General features: G+C 40.0%; 1 protein-coding gene across 1 annotated transcript in view; it reads left to right on the top strand.

The window, feature by feature from the left end:
- The window catches only part of RDM1 (RAD52 motif containing 1), a 25852-nt gene that overhangs the window by 9730 nt on the left and 5382 nt on the right, over window positions 1-10740 (top strand). The window contains exon 6 of the mRNA XM_006159115.2: window positions 7874-7956. Within this exon, the coding sequence (XP_006159177.2) occupies window positions 7874-7956 (83 nt within the window). The remainder of the gene's footprint in view (window positions 1-7873; window positions 7957-10740) is intronic.

Consider the following 10740-nt stretch of genomic DNA (forward strand, 5'->3'; position numbering starts at 1 on the left):
AAAAAAAAACAAAAAAAAAAACCGCCCAAAAAAAAAAAAAAAAAACAGACCAGGGCCAGCAGGTGGTGTGGTGGTTAAGGTGCTGGACACTCCCACATGGCTGACCACTGTTTGAGTCCCAGACATGGTGGCTTGTTTTCTCACTTTCCTTCTCTCTGTGTGTCTGTCTTTCTCTGGTCAAATTAAAATAAGTGAATGAATAAATAAAATTAAATAATTCTTTAAAAAATATACAACATTCTCTCAAAACAAAATCACAGGTTATTTGGTTGTAATATTTATTCATTAAATCAAAATGATAAGCACACAAATCTCATTTCTTAGGCAAGTTACCAAAATGTAAAGAAAAACCTCTTGTAGTGTGATCGTTTTATGATTGCTGTTTACTAAGAGTAGATCAGTACCTTCAGAAAACCGCATTTTAACACAAAGGGGAAAAGTAATTCTTTGTTTAACTTTTAGAAAAGCTTAAGACTCTCTCTCTCTTTTTTTTTTTAAGTTCTAGCCAATTTGCCATATGTAAAATATCTTTGATAAAATTATCCTTAATCAATCTTTGAAATGCTTTTCAGACCCTTTCAAATGTAACTCGGCTTCAGCGACATGCTTTATACTTTCAGTATGTATCCTTTCCCATCTTTCCATTCTGAAATCATCTAGCCAGTTTACTTTAGGGCAAAAATTTTACCACACAAAATTCTTTTTTTTAATTAATTGATTTTTTTTACATCCTTTAACTGAACATCATCACGGCATACAAAGTGCGATTTCCCTTCCAGAATACACTGTAAAGTGGCTTAATCATACATGTTATCATTAACAAATAATTTCCCATTTCTTGATTCTTGTATGTATATATATGTGTGTATATATATATATATGTATATGTATGGCCCTTATTTCTTACCCTCTGCCATCTTCTACCCTCCTCTCTCACTGTCACTGAAAATTCTTTTTTTTTTTTAACTAAAGTTGTTTTTCCTTTTTAACTTTTCTTACCAAAATGTATATCTGTACCTTTTTACTTTCTTTTCACATCTTTTATCCTTACTGTTTTCTTCTTTCTTGTAAGTTTACTTTTGGAAATAACCTTGAATAATCTCTAATTTAGACCAAATATTATTATCATCATTATTATTATTATTTGTTGTTTGTTTTTGTGTTTGGAGAGGTTTTTGCTATAGGGTGTGTGCGCTCACCAGAAAGAAAGAGATAGAAAGTGAGAAATCACCCCCCGGGGGCGGGGGTGGCCACGCCTCAATCCCCTCTCCTCCATTCTCCTCTTGGGATCTTGGGCATGCATGCACACGCACCCAGCATGAGTTTAAGCCACTGGGTCTGGGACTCAAACCACGGGTGACCACATGGGAGTATAGCAACATAGCCATCATGCCAACTGCTAGTCCCTATTATTATTATTTTTCAAGAACATATTTTTATGTCTTGCTTTTAATTTATCTTACCAAAAACATACCTTAATTTTCTCCTAATTTTACGAATAGAATTACATATGATATTCATATATTAACCAGAATTTTAAACTTCTGGTAACCTTAATTCCCAGAAGGAAGCAATTTTGAATTGTCATATACCGACAGCTTATTACTGTGTATTTGATCATTTTTAAAAACATGCTTTTTTTATGGGCCAGCAGGTGGCATGGTGGTTGAAGGTGCTGAATTCCCACATGGTCCACCACGGTTTGAAAGCGGCATGCTTTCTTCTTTTCTCTTTTTCTCTCTTGTCAAATGAAAAATAATAATAATAACAAATGAAATTAAATAAAATAATTTTTTTAAAAAATGCTTTTTTATAAAACAACTTTTAAAACATGGATCAGAATAGTCTTATTAACCAATCCTGTATCTTTTATTCCTATAAAATGTATAAAGTCAAAAGTAGAGCAATTTAAAATTTATGTTAATCAGAGTAGTTTAACTTATTTTAAAAAATTCAAACATTTTGCAGATATTTGTTACTTACACATGACATAACTTTAAAGATCTCAAATTACTTGAAAAGTTTATACTTTCAATCACCTAATTTATTTTTAAAATCATGTATATGTCTTGGCTACTTATGAAAACCAAGATATCAGAAAAAGCTAGTTATTAATGTATTTTCTTAGTAACTATTCTATTCTGACAGCATGTTGGATGGTCTATTTGAAGTTTGTGATAACTAGGAAGTCTGTTTTTAGTAAGTTAACAACATTAAGACAAACATGCTTCTGGTCAGTAGAACCCTAGGCAAAAGCATATTGCTGAACGTTGTGAAGATACCTTCATTTTTATTTCACCTACATATTTGAAACTGGCTTATTTATCAAAGGCTTACCTACGTCACGTGAGTTTCAAAAGCATTTGGGTTAGTTTGCGCACTCCTATTTATAAGCCAAGTTGAACAGATTTCCTTAAGGACTTTTTCATAAACACGTAACATTTTATTAATACATGTACTCATGTACATGCACACAAGCACATAGAAGAGGATCTTTAACATGTTCATGCATGATGGAAAAGCCATTTAAAAAGAATCCCTGCACCAGGGGCCAGCAGCTGGCATTATGTTACTGAACTTCTACATAGTCGACCGCAATTCGAATCCCAGACCCGGACACGTAAAACTCATGCCGGCTACATGTGCATGTGTGCCCAGATGCCCAGAGGAGAATGGAGGAGAAGAGATTGCAGCATGGCTATATCCCTAGGGGGTGATTTCTCGCTTTCTATCTTTCTGGTGAGAGTATGCACCCTATAGCAAAAAATCTCTCAAAAAAACAAAAAGAAATTCTGGCACCAAAATGAACTCACATTTAGTTTTGTGTTTCCATAAACCCCTTCAAACACTCCCATACACACAAAGCACACATAAGAAGACTTTACAACTTTATAGCAATTTGGTTTCTCAAAAACTTTTTTGAGAAGTTTTTGCTATAGGGTGCATGCACTTGCCAGAAAGACAGAGAAAGACAGAGAGACAGAAAGCGAGAAATCGCCCCCAGCAGGGATGGCCATGCCGTAATCCCTTTTCCTCCATTCTCTTCTTGGGATCTTGGGCACGCACGCACATGTGCCCGGCGTGTTTAAGCCACCAGGTCTGGGACTCGAACCGCAGTTGACTACATGGGAGTCCAGCGACATATCCATTATGTCATAATGTCAACTGCTGGTCCCCTCAAAAACTTTTTTAACTGTTTTTTTTTTTTTTTTTTTTTTTTTCTATTTCTGTTTTAAATGAGTTTAGGAGTTAACTTTGAAACGTTTACAATTTAGGCAGAACTGGCTGAACCTGAGTAAGAAATAAGTTCCCAAACAGTCTTGAATCTTTCTCTGATAAAACTACAGGTGAAAAGAAAGAAAAAGAAAAATCCCCAACAGGTTCAAAATAGGCAAAGGGAAACAAAGAAGCTCATACATTAACCAGAAAAAACATGAGTTGATCACAGGATTATAGTTATAAATTGATCAGTCTACCAATATTTGTCTCAGAGGACCTTGAGAGGGGAATTAGAAAAAGAGAAACGATGGAATTGTTTAGACAGGGGCAGTGGGAGAGGAAGTTTCTGGTGCCTGAATTTTAGAAGTCACTTCTATTATTAGTTTTTAAATTCTGAGATAGTTTTCATATTTTTTTTTTTTAGCTTCTTGAAGGGAAGTGAGTTTATCTTTTCTTCTTTAGATTTTTAGAAATTTTTGCTATAGGGCATGTGTGCTTACTGGAGAAACAGAGAGAGACAGAAAGCAGGAAATCACCCCCCAGGGGAATAGCCACCCTTCAATCCCTTCTCCTCCCTTCTTCTCTGAAGATTTTAGGCATGCATGCACATGAGCTCAGTGTGAGTTTTAAGCTGCCGGATCTGAGACTCGAACTATGGTCGACTATATGGGAGTCTAGCAATGTAATCATTACACCACCTGCTATTCCCAGATGGCTTTAAATCTTCTGGTTTAGATAGCTTTAAATACCAAGTAAAGTAGGAATTCTGTTTTCTAAATACAAGATCTTTTTTTATTTTTTTATTTCTTGGAGAGGTTTTTGCTATAGGGCACGTGTGCTCGCCAGACAGACAGAGACAGACAGAAAGCGAGAAATCACTCCCCAGGGGGGATGGCCACGCTGCAATCCCTTCTCCATTCTCCTCTTGGGATGTTGGGCACGTATGCACACGCGCCCGGCGTGAGTTTTAAGCCACCGGGTCTGGGATGTGAACTGCGGTCGACTATTACATGGGAATTCAGTGACATAGCCATTACGCTAACTGCTGGTCCCAGATCCTTTTTTTTTTTTTTTTTTGTGAGAGAGAGATTTATGCTATAGGTTGTGTGTGCTTACTGGAGAGACAGAGACAGAAAGCAAGAAATCACCTCCTTGGCTGATGACCATGCTGCTGTCCCTTTTCCATTATCCTCTCAGGACCTTAAGCATGCAAGCACACATGCCTGGTGTGAGTTTTAAGCCACCAGGTCTGAGACTTGAACCAGGTTGGCTATGTGGGAGTCTAGCAACATGACCATTATGCCATCTGCTGCTTCTGATCTAGTTTTTTTCCTAACTTAGGATACAAAAAGACTAAAACAAATTTTTTAAAGGTTTTTGGCATAGGGCACAAGCAATCCCCAGAGAAATAGAGAGAGAATGTGAGAAATTTCCCCCTGGGTGGGGGAATGGCCATACCACAGTCCCTTCTCCATTCTCCTAGGATTTTGGGTGCCCACACACACGAGCCTGGTGTGATTTTTCAAGCCTCCAGGTCTGGGACTCAAACTCTGGTTGTCATGTGGGAGTTAAGTGCCTTAAACACTTGCCACCTGCTGACCCCTAAGAAAAAAACATTTTTTAAGGTTTTTGCCATAAGGTGTGTGTACTCGCTGGAGAGAGTAAGAAGGAAAGTGAGAAATCACTCCCCAGGGGGATGGAACACTGTAATTCCTTCTCCATTCTCCTGGGATTTGGGGCATGCGCATGTACCCAGTGTGAGTTTCAAGCTGTTGGGTCCAAGCCATGGTTAGCCATGTGGTAGTCAAGCACCTTAACCACCACTACATCACCTGCTGGCACCTAAAACATATTTTTAAAGATTAAAATGTATAAAGATAGGAAAGTTCCCCATGGGAAATTCAAACTTATGTCATCTTATGTAAGGGGTTTTTATCTACACAGGTATATACATGATTATTACATACAAAGCTAGGTTAGAGTGTCAGAGGGAATTATTTTCCTTGTTCTAATTCAACATTAGTTGTTTTATTTCCCATGTTTATTCACATCAAGCCAAGTAAAGTAATTTAGGAAAGCAGAGGAGAAAGACCCTTTAGAATAAATACACTTGCCCCAGAGGTCAGCAAGTGGTATGGTGGTTAAGGTGCTGGATTTTCACATGGCCAACTGCAGTTCAAGTCCCAGACTGGCAGCTTGAAAACCATGGCAGGTGTATGTGCATGCGTTCCCAAAGTCCCAGGAGGAGAATAGAGAAGGGACTTCGGTGTGGCCATTACCCTTGGGAGGTGATTTCTCACTTCCTCTCTCTCTGTGTCTCTCCAGCAAGCACAGGTGCCCTATAGCACAAACCTTTTAAAAACCCTCCTCTAATATTAGATTTCTCTAACTCAGGTGAGCTTCACCGAAAGGGACCAAACAGCATAGAATAGACCAGACCATTTACCAAGGTTTTGAGAGGTCTGAGACCAGAGAACTTCTCTAATCTTCCTTCAAGAGAAGCTCAAAGTCAGGGCAGGAGACAGAGAGACCACCACACTGATACCTGTCAACAGATTCTGATGATTCCCAAGAAGAGCTCTGGTTCCTCTCTTAGTCCCTTTGCAGTCGCCAGTAAAAACTTGTCAGTGGAAATAACCAAGCTTTGGTTATTAAAATATATAAGTTTGTGGGCTGGCAGGTGGAGTGGTGATTAACGGCACTGGAATCTGACATGGCCAACCGTGGTTCAAGTCTTGGTCTTGGTAGTTTGCTTTCTCACTTTCTCTCTCTCTCTCGCTCTGTCCCTCTTTGGTCAAATATAAATAACAAATAAAGTGAAATAAAATAACTCTTTAAAATATATATATATATGTATATATATATGTGTGTCTTTTGGGTGTTTAGATGCAGTGTTTTTTTTTCTACTCGGTGGGTTCTAAGAGCAGGAGACAGAATTGCAAGTCAGCATAAGGAATCTTAACATTGGCCTGGTCTAAAAAGATAAGACATCTGGAAGGGGGAACTTGTAAATTATAGGAAGGTTTAGAAATTTTTACATTAGTATTGGGTTGTTGAGAAAGTTGTGATGTAGTTTTTTTGTTTTTTAAGAACCATTATTTAATTTCATTTATTATTATTATTAACTTTGACCAGAGAGAGAGGCGGGGGGGAGTGAGAAAGCAAGCTGCCAGGTCCGGGACTCAAACTGTGGTCAGTCATGTGGGAGTCTAGCGCTTTAACCACCACGCCACCTGCTGTCCCCATGATGTATTTGTCTATGTTTTTCTATGCAAAAATGTGTCATGACTTTACCGACAACCCAATAATTGGTTAAAAGCACACATCTTTGTTTCCAAAAGACTTGAGTCAGCAAAAAGAATGCCAGTGTTTAACGGAGATAAGACTTTACTCTGTGTCTGATAATACTATGCCAGGGACAGGATGTAGCGAGTGTCCCACCATCACTGGACCCAAGTGATCTGTTATAGCAGGATTAATGTGTGCACATGTGACTCCCCCACCCCGCCCAACCCCCTTAGCAAGTATCTTAGAACAGGAAAAGTAGTCAGAATTCTGTCCTCAGGTACGTGAGCTGGTTTTTGCCAAGAAAATGTCAAAATGCTCTCTCTCTCTCTGAAGCTTTTTGTCCATTGTATCTGGCAGAATTTCAGTTCCTAGAGAGTAGACAGTTGCTCCTTGGTTTTAATATGAGGTGTCAATTAGTCCAGTGGCTCTACCCCACATTTGAACTTACTTTGACCCCTATTAATGCCTTACTGTTTAATCATATGACAACTGAACATTTTCACCTCCATGTTTTTTATTTCCTATGTCCTTATTCCTTAGTTCCAATCTCTAAAATCATAGTTTTTTGGACCAAAAAATGTTAATTTAAAGTATAAGGCCCAGCTCTGTGTGCTGCTAAGATGCTGTGCTCTACCTGCTCGGACCGTGCAGGAGGCCTGGGTTTGCTTCCTGGTCAAACCTAAAGGCCAAGTGTGGTGCGTGCCTGTAGTTTCCACTGGGTCACTGAAGCAGTCCTGCCAACAAACAAGCAAAATCACTGAAGTGTGAGATGGTGTTTCTAGAAAGATACTCTTGTTTTCTCCCAAAAAACCCTTAGAAATCAACAGAAAAAGGGACCAATAGATGGCGTAGCGGTTTTGTTGCTGGACCCCAGCTTAGTCAACTGCGGTTTGAGTCTAGACCTGGTAGCTTGAAACTATGCCAGGCATGTGTGTGTGGATACCCAGGATACTGGGAGGATAAGAGAGAAAGGATTGCAGCATGGCCATTCCCCAGGGCGATGGTTTTCCTCTCACTGTGTCTCTGAGGGCATGTGCCTTCAGGCAAAACACCTCTCTAAAAAGAAAGAAAAATCAACAGAAATGGCTCATTGATGATGTAATGGTTTACATTGCTGGACTTCCACTTAGTCGACCATAGTTTGAGTCCTGGATTCAGCAGCTTAAATTCACACTGGGCTCATTTGCATGTGTGCCCCAAATCCCAAAGGAAGATGCAGGAGAGGGGAATGTGGTGAGGCCATCCCCCCCACGGGATGATTTCTTGCTTTTGGTCTCTCTGGCAAGCATACATGCCTATAGCAAAAATCTCTCTCTCTAAAAAAAGAAAGACAATTCTGAGTTAATCTTTGTTAATTTTATTTCAGAAAGTGGTAAAATAGCTGTGGAGTACAGACCCAATGAAGAGATCCCAGATACAAGAAGCGAAGAACTACACAATTTAATTCAAGTATGTGGCAAGCCAAGCTCAAGGGTCATATAGTCAGTATAGTCATAATTCAAAACAACCAGCAGGATTTGGAAGACTTTGACGTGTATCATTGTTAGGAAAATGTGAAGTTCTGAAACTGCTTTTGAACTCATGGGATTTCTGGGCCTTTCCCTGAAATCCTGCCCTTAAGTCTGACTCCTTATTTGAAGCTTAGAGAGCAAAACTGAGGACTATCGGAGAACTAACCACACAGTGGTAGTGTGGGCACAGGAAGGGGAGAGTCTTTCCCTCCAGGGCTTAAGGATGCTGAACTATTTGAATACAGGCCTTTTTTTTTGGAGAGGTTTTTGCTATAGGGCGCATGTGCTCGCCAGACAGACAGAGAGAGACATAGAGACAGAAAGCGAGAAATCACCCCCCTGGGGGGATGGTCATGCTGCAATCCCTACTCCTCTATTCTCCTCTCGGGATCTTGGGCACGCACGCACACGCGCCCAGCGTGAGTTTTAAGCCACCTGGTCCAGGACGCGAACTGCGTTCGACTACGTGGGAGTCCAGCGACATAGCCATTACGCTAACTGCTGGTTCCCTGAATATAGGCCTTTGTAGAACTCCCCTTACACAAGACCCCAGAATTTGGGAACAAAGCAGTTAGTCCTTAAGTGTGGTTATGCCACAGCTTTTGAAAGTAATTATTCAAATACAGTGTGCTACCTAGATCTCATCGTCCCCTATAAACTTAGTGTGGAATGTTTTGATGAAGAACTTTCTGAAAATCAATTATATCAAAGCCTTTTATTAGGGATTATGTTTCCAAGGTAATTTCTAAAAGAACGTAGTAAGTATTTACTAAGTATAGGATTTTTTTTCTCCAAAAAAGGAGCAAAAAAAGGTGTCATCAGTGGGAACTTAATTTGGGGCTAGATTTTTTTTTTTTTTTTTTTTTTAGAGATTTTCACTGTAGGGCTCGTGCGCTCGCCAGACAGACAGAGAGAGACATAGAGACAGAAAGCGAGAAATCACCCCCCAGGGGGGATGGTCATGCCGCAATCCCTTCTCCTCCATTCTCCTCTCGGGATCTTGGGCATGCACGCACACGCGCCCGGCGTGAGTTTTAAGCCACCGGGTCCCAGACACGAACCGCGGTCGACTACGTGGGAATCCAGCAACATAGTCATTACGCTAACTGCTGGTTCCCATTTGGGGCTAGATTTTTGATTACAGGAAACCTTTGAACTGTGCAGAGGTTAGAGATGGTGCTAAAAATACTGGTATAACTTTTGACTCTCCTAAAACTTAATGACTATTAGTTTGCTGATGACTGGCAGCCTTACCGATAATATAACCAATCAATTAGCACATTATTTGTATGCTATGCATATTATATACCATATACTTATAATTAAGTAAACTAGAGAAAAGGAAATGTCATTAAGAGAATCATAGAGAAAATACATTTCAAGTGGCCTATAATCCAATACACTCACTGAAAAAAAAATCTCTAGATTAGTAGACCCGTGCATTTCAAATCTGTGCTGTCCAAGGGTCAACTCTTTAACTCACCCAAAAATTGTGAAGTAATTTGTTTAGAAGAAGGCAGAGAAGGTGGTTGTATTCTGAAAAAGTATTTGAAAATTTTTTCATGTGAAATACTTTTTTAATCAATTTAATTAAAACCAGCCAAGGAAACTTGAAACATATCCATTTATTCAATTTAAATAAAATCAGTCAAGGAAGCTTCAAACTTTAAAAAGTCTAGCTTCCTGTGAAATGTCAGTGGAAATGTCAGCACTGATTTAACAACAAATCCATTGCTGGGTCAGGCATTCTTGGAATCAGTTCCATTTAACAACTGTTACTTTGGGACCAGCAGGTGGTGTGGTGGTTAAGGTACTGGATTCCCACATAGCTGACTGTGGCAGGAGTCCTGGTGGCTTGAAAATCATGCTGGGTGCTTGTGTGTACATGCCCCAAATCCCAGGAGAATGGAGAAAGGATTGGCCATGCCCCCTTGGGAGTGATTTCTCACTCTCTTTCTCTTTGTCTCTCTCTGGAGAGTGGGCATGCCCTATGGCAAAACACAATGTTACTTTGTGCCGAGTCATGTGCTAGGTACTGAAAACAGAAGATGAAGGCCCTCCTTGGTGTCTACATGGTGGAGGTTTACGTGCCAGATAATAAACAAGTAATAAAATAGATTATACAAGGGCTGTGAAGGATGCCAGCTGAGTTCTAGTTATAGTAGTATTTTCAGAGAATTATACACTGATTTAACATCATAAATGTCTGCTCCTGTGTGCACACAGGGTAGACCTGTGAAAAGCAGTGTCATTCCTTCTAGATCGTTGTGTCATGTTGGGAGGTTCCCCATCCTGGTGTGAAGGGCTATTTATTTGGATTCAAGCCCTCTCTATTAAGACTGAAATGCCCACCCCAAAAGTGCTCCTACAGAAATTTTGGAGTCACTGTTGATTCTATGGTAGCCCCTTCCTAATAGAGTGATGAATGCATTCTCAAACATGGAACAAAGGATCCTGAGGTTTAGAGGAAATGGCAGCATTTTGGAACGAGTAACTGGAAGGTGTGAGCTTCTGCCTCCCCCTCCCCCTGCATGTGACACCTATTTTTCAGGTCAGTTGCTTTTCGTGGGAGCAGTACAGCCAAGAGGAGGATGGAGAGGGAAAGCCTGGGAAAAGGCTCACCCTGGTGGCACAAAGACTATCAGGGCCCCAGCTTAGTAAAGGTTACATAAAAACCAGCCAGTCCTGGGACCAGCAGTTAGTGTAATGGCTATGTTGGTGG

The sequence above is a fragment of the Tupaia chinensis genome, unplaced genomic scaffold, assembly GCF_000334495.1.
Source record: "Tupaia chinensis unplaced genomic scaffold, TupChi_1.0 Scaffold000624_1, whole genome shotgun sequence".
Classification (NCBI taxonomy): Eukaryota; Metazoa; Chordata; class Mammalia; order Scandentia; family Tupaiidae; genus Tupaia; species Tupaia belangeri.